Below are 27,967 nucleotides of genomic sequence, written 5' to 3' on the forward strand. Positions count from 1 at the left end.
GAATATAATATATGTAAGGGATAATTGACGACATGGTGTGCGTATAACAGGAAAGATAATGCACACCTAGGTGGTGATGCGGCCACGACGCGAAGCGTCATCGTGAAGTCAATTATCCCGCTCAATTCAGCGCGTAATGCTTGCAACTTTTTTGTGTGTAATTTATGAACGTGCGTGCCTTGGCGCATTGATACACTGGAGTTATGCGGTCAGAAAAGTGACCTAATAGTGGGACTACTTCAGGTGTGCATCTATAGACAGTTAATCAACACCCAATTTAGCGCGTCACAATGGGAGATTCCAGACTGCCGTGGTATATATATAAATTAACTAACAACATTTTGAATAATGTGTGAAGCATTTGGCATGATTGCATAAATGTTAAGTTTATATTAAGATATGTGGATGTGAAAAAAACTCAAGACAGTAATGTTAACAACAAGTTCAATTTCGTAACACAAATTGCGTCCTGTGGAGTGACATGTATGTCAATGTTTGTGAACGGGCAGCTGCAAGGCCAACTACAAGGGTCTTAAAGACTGGCTCCTAACCAGTCAGTACCTCAGTTATTGGAGAGTGCTGTGGAAGCTTAAGGTGACTATTAACCTCTTGATATATCTTCATATTGCAATTAGAGATGCACAGGATCCAAGATCCGGTTCCGGATCCGGCAGGATAATAGGGTTTTTCAGACTATCCGGATCCGGCAGGATCTTAAGCAGTGGATCCGATATCCGGCAGTTACCTAAAAATCAGGATCTGGGGCATCTCTAATTTTTACGTAGCCTAGGATTTTCAGTCAGTCTTTCACAAGCCCAATCGCTGCATGGAGTGAAAGTAATTCGCCTTTGGCTAAGCCCCGCCCTCTTTAGTTACAGTTGCTAGGTCGGACAGATAAACTTTCAATGCTGAGATATCAACGTGATTCATGCAGTGACTGCAAATCGCAGCAGTTATTCACTCCTAATAAATAAAAAAACGCATTCATAGTATTGTGAATATAAGTATTTATTTTCTGAACGGTCATCCAATGCATCACAGCTGTTATGGGCTCTTCTATCGATAGGCATTGTAACCAGCACCATGGTAAGCTGAGCTCGCATATCTTTTGAGCCCTGACTCAAACTTGCTAGAAGAAAACGAAATCACATAACGTGATGGCTGTTCATCTTCAAAGCTACCACAGCATTGTGTAACATTAACGTTTGGTTTATATCTTCAGTAGCTTAACAAAATCACGTCCATCAGCTGCTAGTCAAAACACTCCTGCCGTGACCGATAGTTAACTTTGCTAGCGGTGTTTCTTCATTAATTAGGTCAGAAATCCAAAATCCTACTCTGAAACAGGTTCGTGGTTTGCTTACAACCTTACTGAAAAGTGACACGAATGAGATAGTGGCATGATCGGAGCACACAAAGTTTTTGATCCGTGTGCTTTCTAGTCGAGTGTGAGGCTGCCGAGATCCTTCAAGGCAGATTATCCAGCTGTTTATTAGTCCGGTTTTAGGTAAAGAGGAAAGCGATTACCACCTGTTATATCGCGTGGAAACTTGCACCTTTGTCACAAATACCCCAGGCACAATTTCCAATCATATTTTAATAATAATACGACCGTATCTCGCTAACTACTTGAAAACATGCGATTTCAGCATTGAGTTCAATGGAGCGCTGTCAAAGCTGTCCGAGGTTTGTCCGAGGTCGTCCTTTTGCTGCGCTGTGATTGGTCAAAAAGCACATTAGGGCGGGCCTTAGCCAAAGGTGAATTGGAAGCGGCCGTTGAAGGCAGTGTGGCAGTAAGCCAATGAGTCTTAAAAATAGTTTGCGACAACGTAATAAAAATGGCCCACGTGTGCGAGTAGGCTATGTGTTTCAACCCTTTCGTAGGATCCGGTATCCGGTTCCGGCAGGATCTTAAGCAGTGGATCCGGTATCCGTCAGGATCCTAAAAATCAGGATCCGGTGCATCTCTAATTACAATGTTTCTGTCACACAATGCTCATGTTCATTTTATGGTGTCCTGTGGTGTGACTGCTCTTATAGAAGGAAAAAAAGTTTTTTTTTATAAATTAGAAGTTCAAGGTCTAGTCCTCAAGGATTAGATATCCTAATTAGATATCTTAATGCCATACAGAAAAAAAAATATTTGTATGCATTGGCCAGATGTCGGAAAACTTGATTTTAGGGTTGGCAATGTTTTTTGTTAGGTTGGCAGGAGGTCAGCGGGTAGTCTAACCGCACTAATAGACCAGGCGCGATGCGATTGAAGCGACAGAGTGATACGTGCGATTGAAGCGACTACATTGCGTCCGTTACAAGCAGAAGGCAAAGCATTGAAACATTCCCATTGGCTGTGGTCACTGACCTCTACAGTCATTGGCTGTCGCGGCTGGTCGCCGAACCGCGTCATAGAAAGTTGAAAGGATTTCAACTTCAAACTGTCGCCCTCGTCGCACAAATCGCCTCTAGTCTCCGGAATCGCTTTTGTTGCACGACTCAATACAAAGTCAATTATTCCGTCATTCGCCTTGCTCTTGTCGCGGTAGGTGTATTTGTGTGGTAATACATTATTGGTGTTACTTGTGACTAAAAAAAATGCCATATAAATAAACAATGAACCAAGAATATGCTAGTTTAATTATTGACAACAAATGTGAAACATTGAGAAGGGCATGTGCTTTAACTACCATACAACTTGCCATAGTACAAGGTAGTACACACTAATTCAATATAATGTACTTTAATTCAAGATGATGGATGATATTACACTATCAGACAGTTGGAATATCACATGGGAACATTTTTGTTTCCAGGTTATTGTTGAAATATAAAAAAATAAATCTTGCTGGATGTCACTCCTCCTTTCACCAGAAAATGAATTTGTTCCTTTTAAAGATTCCCATTTGATTCTGCAGCATGAAATTCTTCCATTGGGCCTGAGTTTGAGAAAAAAAGAACATTAGTCCTCATGCTCCCAATATTAATTCATCCCTTTCAAATAGGCATACGTGAAAATGTTGATAAAAAACCTGTAAATGCTTACAATACTCATTGCTGGCTCTGAATAACTGAATACCAAGTTTCTTTTTCAGCAGAAACAACAAGTAACTGGCAGCCAGCAGAATCAGTAGGCCAAACATTATTCCACAAATGACAGACGTTTTATTATAACGAAACCACTCGGTCCTCGTCATTTCTGGAACACAAGAGCAAACGTTGATGATTGACATAACTTAAAAATGTGATATCCTCATTTACATCAATGGTAGGCAAACAAAAAAAAAGCGCACCTCTTATAGACACTTGCAAACGCTTTGCCCTTTCGGAGATGAAAGGACGTGTGGACAGAGTAACCTCAAAGAAGCAGCTGTAATACCCTTCATGGAAACCGTCTGTATCGGTAAAGGCAAACGATGCCGACCGATTGACCACCAGCTTCCTCCAACTTTGTATTAACCCTTCAGAGATAAGGTGGAAAGAGCCTCCTGGGTACTGTGCCTGGATGGAGCAGACGATGGAGAAGCTTTGACCCCGGGGGACCTCTGGGCCATGTGTCCCCCGTGACAGCTCTCCGTCTGGGCCACTGACAGAGATGACAGGTTGAGGCAGGGACACTGAGGGCAAAAAAGGATCTATGAGGGTCACAAAGCTACTTTACATAGCAATGCCTTTGGCAGACACTTTATAACCAAAGCAACTTTCAAAAGAGGACATAATCATAGCCAACATCACTAGCAAATACAAAGTGCACAGGAAATATACAGAACAAGTGCGCACACGCACACGCACACGCACACGCACACGCACACGCACACGCACACGCACACACACACACACACACACACATACATTCACATCATGTCAAGAGTCTGGCTTGGGGCTAGGTCAGCTCAAACATTAGTCTAGTAGGTACTTACAACTATAAAACTACATACACCAGTGAATGTATTTTCAATTTCAAGTAATTTTAGGTACTTTTGCTATTGGAAAAGATGAGTTTAAAAATAAACCAATATGTAAAATTCAAAACAAAAACATCATGTTGCGTTGAAGTTTAATCACTGTCATTTATACCAAACGTAATTTCCATGGACAACAAGTAATGGAAAAGCTAGGGGGTGTAGAGAGTAGGCCTAGAGTAGAGGGTCTGGAGCTGGTACCTGACTTGTATGCGATATGTACTGTATGCTGGGGAAGGTGTCTGGAGGGAGGGGATGGATGCAATTATCTGTGTATGTTTTGGTTTTGAGCAATGGAATGAATGTTTTGGTTTTGAGCAATGGCATGAATGTCTATTTGTGTTTTCATACAGGCATGACAATTAAAGCATTTCTATTCTATAAATCTTGATAAATAATGTTATGATGAGATGTGATGTGATGTGATATATGATATGATAAGATATAATATCATATCATATCATATCATATCATATATCATTTCATTTCATGTCCTATATCGGTAGCACTTTACAATAACCTTCCGCTATAAACAGTTAATAAACAGTTAGCAAACAGTTAACAATTAGTTAATTAAAGTTTTACTATACATTTATAGGTGTATACTAAACACTTACAAAGTTTTAAAATATATTTATTAGTCCTTCCGTAACACTTAATAGAACATAATAATAAGTTACTTAATATATTATTAAAAATACTTTTATGATTAATTAATTAACATATCAACAGTAACTTAAGCATAACAAGTGACTTATAAACTGTTAACTAATTATTACTTAATATATTATAATTATTAGTTGAGAGAGAGACAGAGACAGAGACAGAAAGAGGGTGGACAGAGAAAAGATAAGAGAAGACTGTGTGCGCAAGAGAAAGAGAACAACTCATCTCTGCCATTCACTCCTCCTCACCCATCTCTCCTTTCTTCCTCCATTCTATTATCATTCTCTTCTTTCCCTCTCTATTTTCTCTTCTCCTCTTGTGTAAATAGGCCTATGAGGGCCTAGTTGGCAATGGGATGGCACCTACTGTTGTACTCTTGTGGTTCAAGGCTGGTGGCCAAATATTTTGTTTTAGCAGGGGTTTTAATGTTTATTACATAATACACAAAAAAGTGGACCTTCCCAATTTTGAGTTTTCAGTCATAAACAATCTTACGTTTTATATTGGTAAATATAATTGCACCTTTAAGTTAAAGTTTCTAAAGTTCACTGAACTGTGTTCTATTTTCAAGTCATTGAAATAAATAAAATAAATCAGCTGATTAGGTTGATATCTTTCCTCTGTTTATTTATTGTATGCTGTTCTAGTTGTTTGATAGCCTATTTCATCTGCAACCCAGTCGACAAATGCCTATTGAAAATGTAAAATAAATAGTTTATAAAAAGCATACACAGTAAAATGGGATGATAAATAGAGGTAATTCTGGTGAAACAATAAATTAATGATGGGTTGTTATTGTTAAAAACATGACTTAAATGAATTTGAAATAGCAGAACCTTTACTGTGACAATTACGATTTGGGACTTTTATTTTGAAACCGGCTGTGGCTTCCCTTGGAGCCGTTCACTTCAGTCTGTCGTCTGCCGAGCCAGTCGAGTTTTCTTTGGAGCTAGAAACAATCAAAAGAAAATATTTCGTTTTTTATGAAGTATACGTTTCCTTTTGGAGTACGGAGCGTCCAGCTCTGTGAATGATGTAAGTTTTGAAGACTAGAGGCTTCCTTTCATCGAGTATTTGTTTTGTTTCAATTCGCCTTATTCACCCGGAACTTTCTAAAGACGTTGAGGGGTACACTTCAGGGGTACACCCGGCTGCACACACAGCTGTTTGGCGCCTCACTGCTGTGTGCCCAAATGTAGTCCTACGTCCTCAAAGAGAAATAAATCCTAACATGGACAGACTTTCCACTGTTTCGCCAAAGAGAAGGCACTTCGGCATGAATGAATAAATCACATCAAGAGGTATCCTGGTCCATATTTCAAGGTAAGATGCATAATTATGTCCAATCATACGCATTAGCTAGCACAAATAAGCTAGCTCGCCAAACTTGTCATGGCTCATGTAGCCTAATGAAGCCTATTAAAAATATGAATGTGTAATTACACAACGCTACATTTATATGGTATTTCCAGATCGCTATTTCAAAATTATGCTTTCAATGTTGTGTTAAGCGATCCGATGGCTGATGTGTTACCAGAACCAGTAGCATACTTGTGCCAAAATTAAGTTGTTTTGCTAACGAACTAAAATACATGCTGGTATTTATTGTTACAGATCAACGCCGAGACCGAGGTTCGATCTGAGCAATTTGAGAAGCAATGCTTTGTTAAGGTCACCCGTGGTATGACAAAGCTAATAAAGGATGCTGTGCCAACTTTGTTCGCCTGGACTTCAGAGAAGCCAAAGAGGAGAATCATCATTCGCAGACTCGCTGGTTAGTTTGTTCAGTCATAATTCAACTGGCATGTGTTAACCAAGCCTCTTTACAAAAAAAAAAAAAAAAAACTGATAATAGTTTGCCATGGAATACATTTTACTTTAGACAAAAGACTTAATGCATGTGCTGGAGATATATTTATTTGCATTGATCATGTCCTCCTGAGTCATGAGCCAATGATTTCAAACTGTGATGTCATTACATTGCATTACATTTCACTTCGCTGACACTTTCATTTTATTCAAAGCGACTTAGTAGTCAGGGTATTGTTTACAGTCCCTGGAGTAATGTGGGTTTAGGTGCCTTTTCAAGGGCACTTCAGCCATGGAGATGTAGGGAGCGGTCAGAGGGATTCGAACCTGCAACCCCCAGATTGAAAGACCAACTCTCTTATCACTAGGCCATGGCTGCCTCACCACTAGGCCACGGCTGCCCTGTGTATGTTATGACTCTCCTGTCCTTTGTGTTTCTTTTTCAGTATGGATTCCATGGAGTATTCCATCAAGTATTTCTTCTGTTTCAATCGTCTTGGTAAGGCAACTTGTCTATTTTTCCCCATATTGTTGTAACCTAAGTCTTATATTGTCTATCACTGCCAAAGACTTCAGGTGAAACCTGCGTTTTGTATTTTGTTTTGTTAATACTTAAAGGGACAGTTTGGTCAATTTCAACATGCAGTTGTATTGCTCACGCTACCCTTGACTTGTCAGTACCTGGTGATGCCACATTTTTCGGCTCTGCCCTTTCCGAGATATGAGCAATTCTAATGGGGGCAGCGTTTGTTTACATTTTTAAAAAATGAAACATAGGTCAACTCCAAATATTTTCCCAAAAGGTACTGCTGTTTGCTAGTTGTCTGCTGATGTTTTATAACCTTTTGGATGTTTTTGGGAATAAATAAAAATGTTTTTTTGAAATGTAAACAAAGAGCTGCCCCCATTACAATGACCAGGATCTCGGAAACGGCTGAAGAAGAAAAAAAAAAATCTCAGGCACTGACAAGTCCAGGGTAGTGTGAGCATTACAACTGCATGTTGAAATTGACCAAACTGTCCCTTTAAGTTAGATGTTGGCTGGTTGAAATGAGTTCGGAGTAAGCAGACTGTATTTCACATGCTGTGATCACGCACCCATTGCGTGCAAGGTGTAATTCTCTAGGCCTATACATGGGTTCTAAATGTTGTTTATAACTTGACTGCGCGAACCTAGCTGTGCACAATTCCACCTCTGATTGTTGGAAACCGCTGTCGGTCAAAAAATTATCTCACATGTTTGGCTGCCAGTGTCTTGCCCCTCCTCATAACATTGTGTTGAACACTGTACGGGCCCATGTATAATTGCAAGGTTACCTCAATTTCAGTACACTATGTTGTTATTTCATAGTATTCACCCTGTTTACTTGATAATGGTTATTTAACTGAATGGTATGCAATGCAGTAGGAACAAAGTGTTTGCAGGTTTGCAGTTTGCATAGCTTTTCTTTTGAGAAGATTTGATTTTAAATGTTGCACAACTTTAAGTTTAAACTGATGATATTTGATAGGAATTCAACATTGTCCTGGGTGTATAGCTTACGGCTGTAACTGCTATGATGCTTTTCTGTTATGCTGCTGTACAGCTTAGGCTACATGATGTGTCTGTCCCTATCAAATAAACCAAACTTAACTGATGACATATGTTCACATAGGTGAAGTTTTTGAGCTGGATCTGGATTCTGCTGAGGATTCGTCGACTACTAGATGGCGAGCCACCCACTCATTCGAATGCGATCCTGTTCTACATTGCGCATGGCATATTTAGTAGGATTGTGGCCTGCTCGTGTCACATCACTGACTTTGACTGACTTCAACGCCTTGAACTGAACTGCTTGAAAGGAGCTATTTTTCTTTTTGAACAACTTAAAGGAACTCTCTACATCGTCTCTTTTGAGGATTTAAAGGACTATTTCCAATTTTTGAAGGACAATTCAATTTTTTTTTTTTAAATGTTCAAACCTTTTTTTTGGGATGGGGGGGGGGTAATTGTAAATATTTAAACTTTTCAATCTCTTACTTGTGATGTTTTTATTTCATTTTGTTAATGCCCATTTTATTATTTTTCCCTATATCCTATGTTTGAATTTAAGAATGTCATTCTTCATTAGGGTTGCATACAATATTTTCTATGGATACATGATTATTTATAATGATAAATAAATAATAATTATTATTATTATTTATGCAAGATGGACATTTGACACGAACATTATGGTTTTCCCTGTTCATTTTGCTTTCGATATCCTTTCCTTTTTGTTTTGGACTGTTTCAATTCACGGGACGTCACTTTTGTCCTCCAAAGGACATTTTTGGAGTGAAGCGGCCAACTCTCTTGAATTACTGCTCTTGTCGGCTTGCGCTCGCCTCTGCGGATCTAATAAGGACATAAAAGGACAGAAACTTAATGTTTTGTGTTAAGGCTACATTTGTATGTTAGAAATTATTTTTGTATTGTAAGGGATTTTGATCTGGGAAATGTATGTTGTGACCCTGGCAAGTTCTCTGTTTTGTAGCGTGCTGGGGTTTTTGATTTGACATGCTTTAATATAAATGGTGAAAATGTTATAGAAACATATTGTATGTTGTCTTTTAATTGGTATCTTTTTCACTCTACCCAAAGCCTAGTGTCACATTCTGTAGCCCATTGATCCTGGCCTACCGTTGACGTGTACCATACTCAGTAGTGGGTAACAACAGTTTAACATCATTGATAATTCTTTTCTCTCTTTCTAACAGTGTGAAAATGTATTTCTTGAGACCAAGTGAAAATCATTTGTACTGTGATAATTTCTAGTGATACTGTCCAATTTCTGGAAATAGGCTCATATTACACATCCCCTTGAGTTAAATTATTGAGTTTTACCTTTCTCCTCCTGTATGTTCAACCGTTCTAGTATGGCAGTGCAAATTTTACCTCCATGCTAGCAGTTAACATTGAGTAAAATTTGCACTGCCGTACTCAGAGAACGACAAGAAGTACAGGTAAAACAAAAAATAAGGGAAAGGTAAAACTCAATAACTTGACTCAAGGGGAGGTGTAATATGAGCTTATGTCCAAAAATGGGACAGTATCACTTTAATGTTACATATTAACTAATCTCAACCAACTTCACCAGAAGGTTCCCCATTCTGAATGTGAAATATAAGTTATATATTAATTAAGCTCAACCAACTTCACCATAAGGTTCCCCATTCAGAATGTTAAATATTAGTTATATATTAATTAAGCTCAACCAACTTCACCATAAGGTTCCCCATACTGAATTTTAAACATTAGTTATATATTAATTAAGCTCAACCAACTTCACCATAAGGTTCCCCATACTGGATTTTAAACATTAGTAAAACATTAGTAAAGCTCAACCAACTTCACAATAAGGTTCTCAATGCAGAATTTTAAACATTAGTTATACATTAATAAAGCTCAACCAACTTCACCATAAGGTTCCCCATACTGAATTTTAAACATTAGTAATACATTAATAAATACTTTACATAATTATTATTAATTGATTTATAAGTAATTAACCATAGTTTAGTTAATATTAACACTTAAAAATTATTTAATTACAATGTATTAATGATTAAATAATAAGTACTTAGTTAATATTGAACTATAAATTGTAAACTACAACTAATAATTATAATATATTAAGTAATAATTAGTTAACAGTTTATAAGTCACTTGTTATGCTTAAGTTACTGTTGATATGTTAGTTAATTAATCATAAAAGTATTTTTAATAATATATTAATTAACTTATAATTATGTTCTATTAAGTGTTACAGAAGGACTAATAAATATATTTTAAAACTTTGTAAGTGTTTAGTATACACCTATATATGTATAGTAAACCTTTAGTTAACTAATAGTTAACTGTTTGCTAACTGTTTATTAACTGTTTATAGCGGAAGGTTATTGTAAAGTGCTACCCGATAATATTTGATTTCAGTAAACCATCACAAGGCTGACAGCAGCAACAATAAGACAGGAATCAAAAGAGGAAACAGCTGTTAACGCAAAAGGAACAATTTGTCAGCGGTGGTTATGAGGCACCAGGCCAGACATGTACATGTAATTGGTCATAAAAAGGGTGATTTCAATGCTGGCACAGTGCAACAGATCCAGTAACTCTCAGATCACTGTGTAGTCCTAAAAAAAAATCTAACTGGCTTCAGCCTCCAAACATTGGCTCCAATGGAAAGGCAACACTACTGTATACATGAAGACATACTGCACTGCATGTATTTCACAGACATCTCTGTCCTGTATGATGTTGTGGGTAAAATATACTGTACCTAGTTACGTAGACAACACAATACAATACAACCTGTATTTATATAGCGCAATATCACAACTAAAGTTGTCTCAAAGCGCTTAGTAATGTATAGGCTTATTTAATTTGCAGATCATTGCATTCAAATTATATTTAGGCTTACATGTCATTAGATTCTTTAGGCTTGTGGTTGTTCACTATTCTTGTATTTTTTTTTTATTTGCTCGTAGTTTATTTGGCAGGGACAATGCAGTGCACATTATTATACATATGACGTGGCAAAGCCATGACATAACTTGTAGATGTGACCTCATATAAGGTTTATAGCCAGATAAACAGCTACTGTGCAACTCCAGTCCCTGATCAGGCTATCTATTTTAGCAAAACATCACATAATACATTAAAATATACAAATACACGTGATCTTAAAACATGTTCCCCATAGCATTAAAACAAAAGGGAAAAAAATACATTGTGTCTATGAACTACATGCATAGTGTATGCATGTGTGTATGTTGCCTATTAGCCTACTTGCCATCAATACTTACAATATACATCAATACTCGTCACATTTTCATGTCTGATAAAGCCAAGACCTCAAATCAAAATATTTTTTCTGTTTCTCACCTACTACAGAAAAACTGGTAAAATCACTCCGAGAGGAGGTGAGATTTTGACTGTTCCCTTGTGATGGCGCTCTGTACTGGCAGTAGTAGGATCCTTCATGGACAAAGTCCACCTGACGGATGGTGAAATTGGCAGAAGATCCTGAGGCTGCCTTTGTCTCTCTGTATGAGCCAGAGAGCTGCTGTAGGGTGAATGTGCCCCCCAGGTACTGAGTGGAGACGGAGCAGCTCATCTGGATGTTCTGACCCCAAGATGCACTTTTGCCGCCTTCCAGCCTTAGAACTGGTTTTCCCAGTGGATCTGTTTGATTAGAAGAATAGTAGTTGCCAACTAGTCAATAACGAGGTAACATGCTATTTCTACTTTGTACATTTTTCATCTAAAACTATTTTAACTGCACAATATTGATAGTATGTACTGATTGGACAATTGAAAAAAGTTGACGCCAAAGTTTTTATCATACTTTTCTTTTTTTTCTTTGATTTACCATATTGGCCTGAATAAAAGACAACCCTGAATTTAAGACACCCCCCCATTTCCAGGTTCATGCTTGGAAGAAAGACAAAAATAAAGAAAACTCATTTATTTGAAAATCTGATTGTGTCTGTTTATAATTCAGTGGGGAAGAGGTGTTATTTTTCAGGTTTACCACATATTTCACAGCAGCCTTTAGTATGTATGAACAATTTTCAATGCCAAAAAAATCATTGGAGACTGAATTATTACAAGCTTTAAGTCAAAATTAAAAAAGACAATTGCTGTCATCTTCTTTTCAATTCATCAGATTTAAATGGATAACAGTTCAAAAAATTCAATTCAATTACCGGCCCGGGTCCTTTGGCGACCCCTCCCCGTTTCTCTCCCAATTCGCTTCCTGTCCACCTCTAACACTGTCCTATCAAATAAAGTAAAAAAAAAAAAAGACCAAAAAAAAAAAAAGAAGTGACACTAACCTGAGCACACCACACCAGCATCCTCATCATGGCCACAGTTGTTGCTTCCAAAGCCAATATGAGAGCAGTCACTAAGGGACTCTTCAGTACCAGAGCAGTGGACATCATCCATCCAGATCTCACCCCTGCCACTGCCAAAGTGGGCCTGCTTGGTGGCAGAGACAGCCTCCCCACAGCCCAGCTGCCTGCACACCACCTTGGCGTCGTTCAGATCCCAGTCGTCATCACACACAGTGCCCCACTGGTGCTGTACATAGATTTCAAGTCTACCTGAGCAGTCTGTGGGCCCATCAACTAATCTGACGGACTGACCTGTAACGAGTCAAGAAGATTAAGTCATTGTTTTGCAAACACATCAGTGTTTCCCACAGAAATTTTGGAAACTATGGGGGCAGCCGGGATGTTTTTGTTGGGGGGGGGGGGATTTCACGCTGGATATTGGTGGGGGGTCAGGGTGCGTTCACGCAGCGTAAATGCAAAACGGCAAAACAATGAGTAAAGTATGACATTGGCGCATGCATGGAGAAACTATAGGCCTACATTTTCAACACAAAAGTTTTGAGAAATTACATAAGATTTCACCCTAATGCAGTACAGTGAATCATTTCTGTTTGCAACACACTTTTCATTCGTCCCTCATGCAAGGGTCTATGCAATGAAAACAAATGGAAACAAAATAAGAGCATAGATAAGAATTTAGGAGCACTGTGAAATTGTTAACGTTACTACATACAAAAAGGGTCTAAGAGAGTAGGCTACCTCTTTCACTTCCTACTGGGAAGTGTCAGTAAACTAATCCCAACTGTCCCTTCTCTGAAGGTTTTTTTATTGCTTCCAAACCCAATTTAACTACAACAACTTGACTAGGCTTGGTCCAGGAAGACAGATGCTGAGGCACTCAAGGTTGCAATTTTTTTACTTTTTCATTTGGCTACAATGCCTACGCGTTTCGGCCCTTATGGCCTTCTTCAGGGCGTATCCCAAAACGCGTAGGCATTGTAGCCAAATAAAAAAGTAAAAAAATTGCAACCTTGAGTGCCTCAGCATCTGTCTTCCTGGACCAAGTTTGAGAGCCCCTACACTGATGAGCACCAAGGAAAAAAGGTGAAGACCCAGAAGCACTCCAATTACCTGCTTGTGTTTGAAACTTGACTAGGCTTTTGATACCTCTGTCTTTCAAGCACTCGTGGTTTTCTCTATAGGATGTTTTTACTCCAGGTGGAAAATGTGAAGGAAATCGTTTTTCAAATCGTTTCAAATAGTTAAACAACGGAAATTGTTTAAAAAAAAAAAAAAAAAACAGTTTTTTCAGATTTTGTGTGTGGAAGACATAGGAGTCAGTTGTACTGGGCCCAGCGAGAGAGAGGTACCAGAATTGGGTAGTTGTTACATTCTGTATATAATAGTGGGGGACCATTCTAGATGGTGTTGTCCTGGGCCCAGCCAAAGCTTTCAATTGCCCTGCATACGTTTCTCTGTAAATACATCCATTTTCACTTTAAAGGGCCCATACAGGCTTTCTGGACCATTTTGAAATGTATTGCATGTAAAGAAGCAATAACAAATACCAAAGGAATGTGAAGAAATTTTACCTCTACTTCTGTCCTAACCAAAATGTATGCATAATAAAGCCTTAAAGTGTACCTCCGGGATTTTGGACACCAGACCTAATTTCCGAGTCAGCCAGGGTGTAAACAATGTGTCCAGAACGTTTTTTTCACATTCCATGCAGTCCTTGTGAATTCTCATATCCATGTTGCTAAGCTAGCGCAAGTGAACGGAAATGGTAGTAGCCTGCCCCCAAAAATAGTCTTATCCAGTTGCAACAACATTCAAAACAACCCCATTATTATGCCAGACTGCAAGTGTATATACTTGTCTTGATAGAATGAAGTTTGAAATTAAACCAACATTGCAATCATGTTTGATCACCATCAGCAATTTGTGTTCCGGTTTGAAAGCTTGACAGCCGCGGAGTGATATTCCTAGTACAAATCCTAGCTTCGTTTGACACATCCATAACTTTTCCATAGAGCGAACTCCAACATCTTTGAAGTTTGTAAAACTGAACGGTTTTCCCCTCTCCCTGACCTCGCTCGCAAACATCAAGAAAGAGTAATGCTTTCTGTCCGACTTTGTAAACCTTTCGTAACATTGAAACATATGCCATAACAATGTTTGGTTGTTACTAGATGACCCGTGTGTCTACACAGCATGTTGGCGAACAGAACGCACACTCTTCTCCCTTTCATCCTCCCATTCCATCTCGTCTCAAAAAAACATTCCATGTAATAATAACTAGAGCTATGAGTGACATATTTCACAATGTCAAGCCAGATCACATAGTGTTGCGTAACGTATGAGTCCATACGGCAATTCTAATGCCATTTGTTATAGCAATTACACAAAATAACAGTAAAGCAGTACAACATGCAAATCCAAAAAGTTTGCAAAAGTGAACGCTATTCCCCTCTCAATGACCTCGCTCGCAAACACCAAGAGTAATGCTTTCTGTCCGACTTTGTCAACCTTTCGTAACATTGAATATGCCATGACAATGTTTAGTTGTTACTAGATGACCCGTGTGTCTACAGAGCATTAGATGTTGGCGAACAGAACAGTGCACCCATCTCTTCTAAATCCCTTTCATCCTTCCATTCCATCTCGTCACAAAAAACATTCCCTGTAATAACAACTAGAGTTACGAGTGACATATTCCACAATGTCAAGCCAGATCACATAGCGTTGCGTAACTTATCACATTGAGTACCGACGACGTAATAATGCGTTTTTCACGCCCATGCGTTGTATACCAAAACGTAAAAATACGTTTTTGCATTTAAATATCATATTTTGAATCTACACCCTTCAATGGACAATATATGGGATTTTGGTAGCTCTGTGATGGACATAAATGACAACATTTGCAGTCCAAAGTTGTTTGATTGTTATGATGTTTGAGTGTTATGATTTGGATATTTTAATTTAACTTACCAAGATGTCTGGATGCCTACCCATGTCGCCTATCGCGCTGCCTGCATTGATTTCCCTAGTACGGTCACTGTAGCATGTGTTGTCTCTGACTTCACGCAATAGGTAAACTCCATTGTAAATCGTGCCTGGAGTATCTTGAACTTTCTGGACTTGCTAGACCTTTACCAGATCCTTGGATCCAAATGGCACCCGATATGTGATTGGAGTAATGTGCTCCGATTTGGACGTTTGATCGCCAAAAAGATAAGTTTCTGTGTCTTCCTGTATGTGAGAAGCCAGAAGCTAGCATGGCTACATATCATGATTCCCTGATTGTCGCTCCCAACGCAGGACGCTCCCCTGTCGGCTCGCTCCCACTAGCCAGACTATCGATCCCACCGCCATATAACGGTGCTAGTTATCTTTTTGATGTTAGTTTTTGGTTTCTAACCCTAACCTTAACCCTAAACCTAACCCTAACCTTAAATTGCTTGTATGTGGCAGTGTATGGTAATACGTGAAATATAATCGGGTGGGACTACACGTCCGGGAGTGATAGAAACACATGGGACTACACGTCCGGGAGCGATCTCAGTTGGGAGTGTCCATCTGCCACCGCATATGATTCGGATCGGATGGGCTAGGCTACATCTAAGCATCATATCATTTGGATTTGTTGTCAATGTTGGGCTATTATTTCGGGAGTCATCGGGAGCTATTTTAGCAAATGTCTCACCCTCTGCATGTGTGCAAAGAGTTTGTGTTCAGTCCACGTGAAAAACGGGGATTTCAAAGGGCATCGATTGCTGGTGTCGTAGTGTGACAAAGCAGGAGGTGTGCTGCCGTATTCGTGAATCGTGCTATGTTGTTGTTTCCCTAGTAGCCTACGATCGGTAGCGTGTATTGTGTCTGACTTCACGCAATAGGTAAACACAGAGACCATTGTATATCGTGCCAGGAGTAATCTATCTTGAACTTTCTGGGCTTGCTACCTAGACCTTTACCAGATCCTTGGATCAAAATGGCACCCGAATTGTAATTGGAGTAATGCGCTCCGATTTAGAAGTTTGATCGCCAACCAGATACGTTTATTTGATTATTCACCCTGTCTTCCTGTATGCGAAAAGCCAGAAGGGAGCATAGATGGCTACATATGGATCGGATGGGCTACATCTAAGCATCATATCATTGGGATTTGTTGTCAATGTTGGGCTATTATTTCGGGAGTCATTGGGAACTATTTTAGCAAATGTCCGACCTTCTGCATGTGTGCAAAGAGCTTGTGTTCAGTCTGTGTGAAAAACATGGATTTCGAAGGGCATTGATTGCCGGTGTCGTAGTGGTTTAGAGCAGGAGGTGTGTCTTGACGAGCAGGAAGATGTGTGTCAGAGCTAACCTTGCACCAAATTGTGATTAAAACCAACTCATCCCCTTTCAAACTCGTCACATTCTGAAGAAGCGCACTCTTCACAAAAACCTCAATATCTCCGATTGTAGTTGAATTCCATGGATACCCGCTTCGGTTTAGCGTGGGTTTACTCGGCAATAAAAGCTCGTAGAGACACACAGTTTTCACCTACTAAGAGGGCAGCGTCTCCACTTTCGAACGAGTCATAACATATTTCAGTGGCCCTATCACATAATAAGCTGTGAGTCTACAAAAAAACGTCAAAAAAGGGCTTAGAACGCTGGTATTCTACGACATAATTCCGTGAGCACCGCCGGTATTCAATGTGTTAAGAATCCATAGGAATACGGCAAGTCATGTCTAATGCCATTTGTCACAGCAATTACACAAAATAACAGTAAAGCATTACAACATGCCAATCCAAAAGGGTAACTTCTAGCCCAAGTTTTGGCTAACGTAGGCGAAGCCATTATACCACTGGGCTACCATCATAGAAGCAGAAAGCATAGCAAACCTGTTCTTCGGAGACTGTTGGTGCGCGCCACAAAATGTAGATCTGGGAATGCGGTTGGCACCGCGGACACTTAGAGTTTTCCGTGTAGGTATTAGACTTCGAGAAGGACTTTGTGAAGTCGTCGGGACTGAAATGGTCACTGCAAAGCACCGGGGTAGCTTACGGAGCGTCTCCATCGGTGTGTTGATGTAGCCCTGCAGCCAGGAGCCAGAGTTTGGTTCTTTCAACATCTTTCACGGAAACCAATGGAAACTTGCCGATACCCATCTGTGGGCTTTATTATTGCAGTTGGTATATACACACTGATGTACCATGGTGCGATGTCGTTGGGTTTTAATCCACTATTCGATCCGAAAGCAGTTGTAGAACTAGCCTTGATTTGCAATGTCTCTTGCGGGTCCCTGTTGGGTGGGTGGGCTACATCACAACTGAAGAGAGCAAAGTAAAATTCCGCCGACCCCGAGAAAATAGTCTCTCAACATGGCAAAATCCACGCAGTGCAAGGTTGGTTTAATTTCAAACTTCATTCTACTATGACAAACATTTACACTTGCAGTATGGTATAATAACGGTTTTGTTTTGAATGTTGTTTAAACGGGATAAGACTATTTTTTGGGGCAGGCTACTACAATTTCCGTCCACTTGCGCTAGCTTCATGGATATGAGAATTCACAAGGACTGCATGGAATGTGAAAAAAACGTTCTGGACACATTGTTTACACCCTGGCTGACTCGGAAATGAGGTCTGGTGTCCAAAATCCCGGAGGTACACTTTAAAAAAATACTGAAAATGAACCCTTGTGTTGGAGACGATAAACAGTGTGCAATGAACTTCATGTTTAATTGTTAGGATTTGAGGAAGAGGAACGAGTCATATGAAGGGAACATTTTCAGAGTTGGTTCAACACCATAGGCGGCGCTACAGCAAGACTCTTGGGGAAGCTTAAAAAAAAAAAAAAAAAAAAAAAAGGGGGGGGGGGTGCAAACGTCATCGGAGAAACTGTGGTGGTAGGAGGATCTGGGGGCACTGTATCAGTCGCCACGCGAGGCCCTAACCGCGACTTTTGATATATTATCTGCATGACATTATATGATGTTGAAACAAAATGATGAACAAATAAAACGGAACATTTCCATGCGCAACTATGGGTCTTCATGCTCGTGCGCCAATGGAACTCTCAAACGCGACAGGCACACACACACACACACACACTGGAGGCAGGAGAGGAAGACGGCTATTTGCCAGACCATGGACAAAAATGTCTCGAGCAATCAAATCATACACCCGACTGTCCACACCTTTGTTTCTATTGACATTTTCATGCGCTAGGTCACTCTACCTCAGACCGGTATCAAAACTCGCAATCAAACTCGCAAAACTAATGACGAGGCAAAATGCGCACACACGGGGGGAGACACAGGAGAGCAAATAAGCCAACTGATTGACCATACCATGCCCAAAAATATCATATGGCCGGCTCTCATATCCAACAGGCTGTCTTCAGATGTCAGTTTTGCAGCCCAAATAATACAAATATGCAGTAATTTTGAATTTCTAGTTGAAGTAGCTTGTACTGTAGTTCGCTACATTTTCCAGATGGTTGTTGTAACTAGCTTAATAATTCTATTGGATGTAGCTTGTCTAGTGGAGCTAAATGTTAGCTTACTAGGTTCTACAAGTAAGTAGCTTGCGCAGCCACACACTGTTCTCGCTGCCTCGCACTGTAGACTGTCCACTCCAGTCTCACGCAGATACCCAACATACACACGCGAATATACACACATCACATTACATATGGTAACTAAACCACCCTGGCAGGTCACCATGAATTCAGGAAAGGTGTGCATTTTTGAAAGTGGTGTTCGCTTGGTGACAGGATAGCACAGGTGTTTTGATGGCTAGTTAGACGGAAGACAAACTAGGCTACATCGATAATAACAACATTGACAACAACATTGCCACCAAATAGTAAACTTAGAGCTTCGGCGAGCACATCAGGGGGAAAAACAGATTTCCTACCTCATGCTGTCCTGTCAATTCCTGTTACTTGAAGATAGAGGCAAAATATCCATTTAGATTCGCCAAATAGGCTATCCATTTGATAGATGTAGTGTGGTTGAATAACGAATGCTAAAGAGGAAAATGTCAACATTGTGACCTATGGCTGGTGGGAAAAAACGAATGATCTATAAATTAAATGTAGTGGAATCCCAATTTATTCTAAGATAGAGGTCATTGCGTTATCAAGATATTAAACATTCCAGGTTTCATTTTATAAGCTACGAGCCCGCCTCACAGCCTGGCTCTGTTGAAGCCAGTAGAACTGACACCTGATTGGTTGACCGCAACATGACATCGCCGCAACGAGGCTAGATCTACTAACAAGGTGGATAGGCACTTCAGCAGGAAACCCTCGTTCTGTTTCCTTGTGTGTGCCTGCGACGCTCCATCGCTGGATATAAAAAAAACATTATTTTAAATTTTCATTTTATTTATTTCTTATGACAACTTTGGGGAAGCTAAGCTTCCCCTAGCCTCTTAATAGCGCCGCCCATGTTCAACACCCTATAGTCCCCATCCTCAAATAGTGGCCCAGGGGCCTTTTGTGGCCCGCGGGGCATCTATCTGGCCCATGAATACAGTAGTTCTGAAAAGTTTTCTTTTTGTTTTTTTTGGTCCAATCGCGCTGTCCACTCTTATTTTGAAATCGCGCCCTTCCGCTCTTTCTTTGAAATTATTGGGAGGACTTTGGAAAAACGGGCCCTCGAGGACTTTTAATTGAGTATCCCTGCCCTATAGTGTGAGCAGCCTCTTTTTATTATGTCGTCTATTTTTTTGTGAATAAATCTTTCGAAATTTCAGGGAGGAGGGAATTGTAAACAGTTCCACAGGGGCCGTGGTAATGGCACAAAACCTTCGGCCCCCAGTTAGAATGCAGAAGATGCAGAGGAACTTACTCTTTCAGAACAACAATTATCCTAACAACACACCTAAATGAATAAAAGAATGACTTCACCATTATAAGATTAAGGTTTTGGAATGGCCCCAGACAGAGCTCAGACCTGTATCCCATCAAACGTCTGTGCTCAGGAGATGCACTTGCAATCAGGGGCGGAGATATAGGGAGGGCAAGCAGGGCATTTGCCCCTGGTCCCAGGGTTTCTCAATTGCATTGTACAGGTCAATAGTTTAGATTACAGGTGGAAAAAGTTGTGAAATACAAGACTTTTGAACATAGTTATGATAATTTCAAAGTGGAACATTCAATACTATACAGGTAGATATTCCAGGGAGGCATTGAACAATCGATTAAATTCACTTACTTGGAGTGGGTTGTCCTGTGGATGTTGGATCATCTGTGTAAATATAATATGCTTGAAAAATTAATTATGATGCCAAGACAGATAACACAAATTCTGATTTAGTGTTGATATGAAGAGTTTAGTTGCAAAACGCCATTTACTGTTTTTTTACTTTTGCATTTTTTTATTGGAAATGACACTTCAGACATCCTATCATCTGTGTGAATTCTTGCCATTAAAATATTTTGAGAACACACATTTAAATGCATTTTGCAATGCAATACAATGCAATGCCCAATACAAAAATGTAAATTTCCCAAAATGTTCCTAAATGATACACACGTACATACACATACAACACAGCTCTTCATATAATCAGAATATGGACCCTAGGCCCTTAATTTCGCTGAACACGTGTGCTATGATTCATGTATACAGACATAATACTAAAGCATCATGTATTAGTGGCTAAAATGGAGCCTATTCTAAAGTCTTATCCATATTTTTATAAGGTCAGTTGAAAGCTCTAAAAGTCGAAAGTGAACTTAATTTGAGGCACTAACCTGAGCATACCACACCAGCATCTTCGTCGTGGCTGCAGTCGTGTATTCCAAATCCACGATGATAGCACTGTATCAGGGATTGCTCAGCACCGGTGCAGTTCACATTATCCAACCAGATTTGCTCCGTGCCGGAACCAAAGCGAGTATCCTTTACAGCAATAAAGGCTTCCCCACATCCCACCTGTCTGCAGACCACTCTGGCATCCTTTATGTCCCAGTCGTCATCACACACAGTGCCCCACTCTTCCTCGACATACACCTCCACTCTACCGGAGCACCTTGAACTCCCACCCGTCAACCTGACAGTAGAAGCTCCTTTAACAAGTAGATAAAAATAATAATCAGCATATAATAAGATTATGTTGCATTATGTATTATTGTAGTAGGGAATGGATCGCACTCAAAATTTTTCTTCTTTCTTGTCGTTTTCTTTTTCTTTTAACATTGCAGGGACTGACATGACAGACCTTTCGGCTGCACAGAGCTTTCATCTGTGTCACAGCAGCTAAGAAAGAAGAAAAACTGAGTGCGATCCATTTCCTACTACTAGATTACTTCAGAGACGCACCAACAAGACGGAAGAGCGCGGTGTGTGGAAGATAGCATTATGTATTATTCAAAATCATTATTTGTCAACATACCTAAAATAGCACCAATAAACCATATAATAAATATAACAAAAATCCCTTACCTGGACTGGGTGTGACTGGGAATGAATCACCTGGCCCTGGCATACAGATACAAATACATGATTCGATGCATGGATACTAAGAATTAACTCAGAGAAAAACAGAGCTAACCGTCTGTCAATTTCACAATGCACACAGTCTGGTATCTCATTGTGTAATCTCTTATTTATGTTGTTTGGAATGAGTATTGTCTTAGCATCACATCATATTGCACCCCTCATTTATCAAGCTAGCATACTGTTGGAAACGAAACATACGTATCACACAAATCCATAAGGGTAAGCGGTTGTTGAGAAATTCGATTTGAAAACTATCCTAATTAGCACATCCCACATTCTATGAAACGTCAGGAAGGAGGTCAAACCCCTGATGACTGAGTAATGAACAATGTTTCACATTTCTCAAATTAGTAAAGTGTTTGCCTGATTTTCATAGACTTCAGATCACGTACCGCGATTCTGGTCTGACCAGGACTATAACGAGTAGTGTTTCCAAATGGCCTGGTTAACCCGCCTCCCTCGGCTTGCTACTGGTTGAGGGCTGTGCCGAAGTTTTAACCAAACATTTCTTAGTCCCAATAGAACGTCTCTGCTTAAACCACGACACTGCCTTGAATACGCCTCTACCCAGGACGGTTGGAAATGCTCAGTTGATTGGTTCCAGACAAAGTGGGTGGAGATCCCGCTGTCGCCGTGTCAGAGATTCTACTTGAACAAGCTCCTGGCCCTACTGTGTGTAGCTGAGCTGAAGGCGTTGCGTCACCAGTAGGGCGGAGCCCGGCTTGTAAAGTGTGTGATTGTAGCTGTTTGCAACTTCTGCCAAATTAACGCAGCACTCCCTACATTAAACTGGAAGGGAAATTTTATGGACTAAGTATACTTATACATAAGTATACATATATAGTATATGAACGGCAAAAATTTGTCGCAAATAATGTAGACTACTGTAGTCACATCAAGTCATGGCATTTTAGCCTGTGTTCATGATGAAATTGATTAATGGCTTACCGGGCAAATACACCAGCCCCGACGAGATACAAGCGACAGAGAATCGCTTCTGTGCAGCAAGAGCAATACGAGCGATTGAAGCGACAAGAGTATGTCTGTTAAAAGCAGAACACAAGCTTTCCAACATTCCCATTAGCTGTGGTCACTGACCTCTATACAGTCATTGGCTGTGGTGGCTTATCGCCGAACCGCGTCATAGCTCATTTGCATAACATTCCCAAGAGTTCAACTACAAACTGTCGCTCTTGTCGCGCGAATCGCCTCTAGTCTCCGGAATCGCTTTTGTCGCGCGACTCAATACAAAGTCAATTACTTCCGTCGCTCGCCTCGCTCATGTCGCATCTGGTGTATTCGCCCGGTAAATGATTCATGATTAATGCAGAAATAAACGTACAGTACATTCAGTATATGAATGTTTTCTGTTGTATGACAGCTTGATAAATGAGGGCCATAGTATTTTGGAAGTCCTGTAGTCCTAGGTCATTTCACCATATTCATGTAAATATTGTGTTGAGTATTGTGATTTGGACAGGTTACTAACCTGAGCACACCACACCAGCATCTTCACCATGGTTACAATTATGTGTTCCAAAGCCATTGTGACGGCACTCTGTCAGAGACCTTTCAACACCTACACAGCCGACGCCATCCAACCAGATCTGTCCACTGCCTCTACCAAAGAGGGCATTTGTGGTTGCATTTCTAGCACGTCCACACCCCAGCTGTCTGCACACCACCCTGCTATCCCTCAAGTCCCAGCCATCATCACACACAGTTCCCCACTGGCCACTGTAGTAGACCTCCACTCTGCCTGAGCAGTTAGTACTGCCTCCAACAAGTCGGACAAAGGCATTTCCTGTAATGAGCAGATAAGTTATTGTCATCCACAAAATAGGACAAAATTGGCGTTTAGCTATCATTTCTCCACCATTGACTAAGCCTACATCTTGTTGCAGGCACAATCTTGGATATATTAACCCCATGAGAATGACACATATTTAGAAGGGCAATCCTACTTCACTGTGATCGGGATGTCAATAGGTATGTATGGGCACTTCTAATCCAATTAGAATACGGGTATTTTTTAAATCGGATCAGGAATCCCCTTGTCTACGGCCCGATCGGACTAGATTTCTTTGATCGGATCAGAATTCTAATCGGACTAGAAGAGGTGGTGTAGTCCGATCAGATGGTCCATGTATACACTCTATTCCACTTAGTTGTTTGCGACGCAATCGTGTCACATATTTTAACAAATGAAGCTCTGGTTATCCTAACATTTTCACGTCACATTGGTCTCTGAATTCCTGCAGAACAGCTCTCTCCCACCAATCCTGGATCCGTACTCTCATTCACAGACTTCTTTCTTGTTTGTGAGGTGTTTTAAGTGAACTGGTGACAACAGCACGTCGGAGTGCCGCTGTTACGCACCTGCCCATAAGCGCAAGATTAAGTACAGCGGTGTCGCTTCCCGCTGCACTTTCAGAAAGACTAAAATTATAAATAAAGCAAGCGATACTTTCATGTTTATCGCAGTCTCAACCATATAACCCGGCCTGTTACTAACCACGGTCCCTGGTAACCGCGCGTGGCAGGTATTCGAACGTTCGAGGTTAATGTAATGTATACACTTAATTCCGATCAGACTAATTGGATCAGATCTATTCCGATCGGCGAAACAAACGCCATATATACACAGCAAATGTCCATGTATGCTGCCCATTCGCAAATGTTATCTTTTTCATGTATATTAGCAGTTGTGAGGAACCTATGTGTCTATGTGTATTGTATTTTCAATACAATTAAGTTACATTCAGGGGACCTAGAGAAGGTTGGGTCTGTTTTAAAGGCGGCTGAATTCAATATAAGCCTGAAGTGCAGGGGAAATCCTGGTTTATGTTCATAGTACGGCCCCCGGATGAATTTGAAGTGGCCCGCCGAATGAAAAAGGTTCCCCACCCCTGATTTAGCACTCAATTTCTCTCTTTTTATACATACATGAATAGGTGAATCTATCATGTGGTGGGATTGGTTATTGAATCGTGTGCATGCATGTACTGTATGGTTGGTGTGGGACACTGTTATTTGTGGGCTGATGGTGAACTTCCAGCTGTCGCTAATCATGGACTATGGGCAGCAAATTAGGCGATGGGACTGGACTACCGGGCGGTGGCTGATTGGCCAGGAGGGAAGGGGAATTCCTTTTTTAATAGGTTGAATGCGGCAGGAGCGACAGGCCGGAGGGAACCCCCATGACGTCATCGTGGTGATCAGCTGAGCAGAGCAGGACCGGCGGCTGGCGTCCTGCTCTGATATGCGTGTGGTCACGCCAACTAAAGGAAAGTGATTTCGCCATTTATTGAGTTTGTGTGACTGGGCTAATGCTGGGCTGGCTATGCCCTGAAAGTTCTGTTCTTGTTGAAGGCGATCGACTGCTACCATGCGCGTGATGGAGCAGCGTGCTGGAGCAGAGGGAGATCGGAGAGGATGATGCGGAAATCATGATATGCGTATTACACGCCAGCCAAAGGAAAGTACCCATTGCCTGGCCTGATATGCTGTGTGTGTGGGTCAAGGGGGGTTAAGCTCTGCGCTGATTTGGGGTTCTCTTCGCTGCTTGCCAGGGAGTGTGCTGCGCCTGGGAGTCGACGTGACTGGAACCAGGAAGTGGACTGTCGGGGACCTGGGTTTACCTGCCGTGGGACTACCTGTGACTGCCCGGGCTTCGTGAGGAGTGGGCCTAGGCCTACTCGGAGGATGGGACTGTTAACTGGACTGCACTGGGACTTTGTGGAACTCAAGGGGGGATTTTGGTTTGTTGTTTTGTTGTTTTGTTTTCTTTTGGTCGGCGAGGGGGCGATCCACCGACCAAATTTATTTTTTACTTGGGTACGAGAGATCACTGCGCTCGAGGTGGCGCAGCGTTCGTGGGTAAGCCTAACTTCCATTTATTTAAGCCCGGTTCAACTTTGCCTGATTAGGCTCCTTTATGGCGCATAGTGAGTGCAGTCCCAAGGACGGAGAGACTCAATCGCGATTTACTTTTGTGTTTGGATTTTGTGTTGGATTTATTTTTAAGCGGAATATCGTGTAGTGCTGTGCCTTGAAACATTGTACCACGTTCTGATGTGTGATCCTGTGTGGGCATCTTAAGTGTGCAGTGTTTATGCCCAGGAGTGATTTACGTTTATTTTCGTTGTGTGATTATTTTTGCCTTTTGTGTTCATTTGATTTGCTTTCGGGTTCTCCCTGCTTTGAGTGCTGTAGTCAGTGTACAACTCTGTGTCTCTGAGCATTTGGGGGGAGCTTGTCACCTGCGTCTGTCTGCTGCCTTGTTAAACTGCTTTGAGGTGCTTGAGCATCTTCCCGTACTTCTGTAATAAACTTCTAAAACGTTATCCTGCTTGGTGTCTGTGTTTTTGAAAGGTCCAACCTGTGGCATTGTTACACACATCGACCCGACAAATCTTCTCCATGTCCAACATTTTGAATAAAAATCTTTGGCTGACAAATCTACTGTCCTTTGGTCAGACTATTAAATAGTAGTTTATCGCTGAATAAATATCCATTAAAAGATCAAATATGTTAATGGGCAGCATACATTCTGAAAATAAAAATCACGTATCTTTACCACAAACATAAAACAAATGGTGTTATTCAGACTGACTCTGAATAGCACCATTTTAATATTCAAGAACATGCGCTTTATACCGCCATGTTTTTGAAGAACCTATACATTTCTTAGTTCTGGTATGAAAAGTTTTACTAACTGAACATTTCTAAAAGAATAAAATGACCCAAATGAACAAAAAAGGTTTTGTTTTTTAATTCAATTTAGTCTCAAATCAACTTTCACTTCTTGTTTTTTTTCCTCCTCAATTACAATCATACTTTGCGTAAGCCACATCACTGAAAAGCCAGAGAGCCTAATTGTTCCGAGGGCCTGGAAGCAGGGCAAATATGAACATCTGACCAGATTCAAGTGGAGCTTATCAAAGGGTAGATTGTCACAAGTATTAACAACTGTGGTATAGAACCTTTAAAAAAAATCACTAATTTGAGGAATTTGTGTTGCGATTATGATTTAATAAGGTGATAATGAAAGCAGGTGGAACCTCTGATGCCTCTGTAGCCATGTTGAAGGTTCTCTATTCAGTCGTATTTCATTTGACATCTCTCTATGCGCTACGTCTCATCGTATGAAACATCCACCGAAGCACCTTTATAATCACTGCCGAAGGCATAAAGCTGAGAGGACGCGCATTCGCCGGGAGCACACTCTACACTGTCTGCCGCGGCTGACAAGCTGGGTGTTCAGTGGCCCTCAGCTCTTCCCCAAAAGAGGCCCTTGTTCTTGGATGGGTTTTACCTCCCCCATGCAGTGCCCCCGGTCCAGGAGGTGATCCCGCCATTTCCAGACATCATCACAGAGGTACAAAAGTTGTGGCAACGCCCGCTTTCGACCAGGTCCCCCATTGGCAGCTTTTCTATGGACATGGCGGGAATGAACAGTGTACTATGGGACTACCCTCCACAAATGCAGCGTGCCCTGGCTAACCATCTCGCCCCCTCACTGGGGGCTGCCTCTCTGGCAGCCACAGCTCCCAAGCAGCCGCACAAATCTGATCACTTTTCTGCTAGCCTCTGGGTGAGATCCTACAGGTCCTCTGCCCAAGCTACGCATGCGCCGAGTGCCTCTAGCCTCCTGACGGCCTACCTGGCTTCACTAGAGGGTGAAATGGATTCCGCTTTGGCCGACTGCAGCCCCATCAATACGTTATGGGCTGAGATCAGGACAGCCTCTGACCATATTTTACGGACATAAAGCTGTACGGCTCAAGCCACTTGCAGAGCCATGTTTTTAGCTGTGGTTGGACTGAAGCACACCTGGCTTAACCTCTCATACATGGATGAAAGGATGAAACGGCGGTCATGGACCACCCCATACTGTATCTTCGGCTCCGCGGCGATAGAGGCTATCCAACAGCAATTCCAGCTGCTGAAGAAGCAGTAACCGGCTTTCAAGGCTATGGTCCCTTCGCGTCAAGTGCCATACGCCCAACCTGTCCCTATCTACCAACGCCGCCCCTACTCAGTGCTGGCTTCCCCCACAAAAGTCTAAGCCCGCCAGGGTGGTGACCCCAGATGGCAACAGTGAGGAGTTTGGCATCCTGGCTGGAGTTATGCAGGGAGACACACTAGCCCCCTTCCCCTTTATCA

The 27,967-nt window shown here is 41.1% G+C and overlaps 1 protein-coding gene across 1 annotated transcript in view; it reads right to left on the reverse strand.

Moving 5' to 3' along the window:
• Positions 1–2,137: 2,137 nt before the first annotated feature.
• LOC134438724 (deleted in malignant brain tumors 1 protein) overlaps positions 2,138–27,967 on the reverse strand; it is a 49,077-nt gene continuing 23,247 nt past the window's right edge. The window contains exons 14-22 of the mRNA XM_063188362.1: positions 23,289–23,603; positions 21,743–21,778; positions 21,052–21,366; positions 20,510–20,542; positions 12,291–12,602; positions 11,338–11,637; positions 3,288–3,611; positions 3,041–3,193; positions 2,138–2,933 (exon numbers count right to left, since the gene is read on the reverse strand). Coding sequence (XP_063044432.1) covers positions 2,887–2,933; positions 3,041–3,193; positions 3,288–3,611; positions 11,338–11,637; positions 12,291–12,602; positions 20,510–20,542; positions 21,052–21,366; positions 21,743–21,778; positions 23,289–23,603 — 1,835 coding nt within the window. The 3' untranslated portion in view covers positions 2,138–2,886. The remainder of the gene's footprint in view (positions 2,934–3,040; positions 3,194–3,287; positions 3,612–11,337; positions 11,638–12,290; positions 12,603–20,509; positions 20,543–21,051; positions 21,367–21,742; positions 21,779–23,288; positions 23,604–27,967) is intronic.

Source organism: Engraulis encrasicolus, chromosome 2 (assembly GCF_034702125.1).
Source record: "Engraulis encrasicolus isolate BLACKSEA-1 chromosome 2, IST_EnEncr_1.0, whole genome shotgun sequence".
In the NCBI taxonomy this organism is placed as follows: Eukaryota; Metazoa; Chordata; class Actinopteri; order Clupeiformes; family Engraulidae; genus Engraulis; species Engraulis encrasicolus.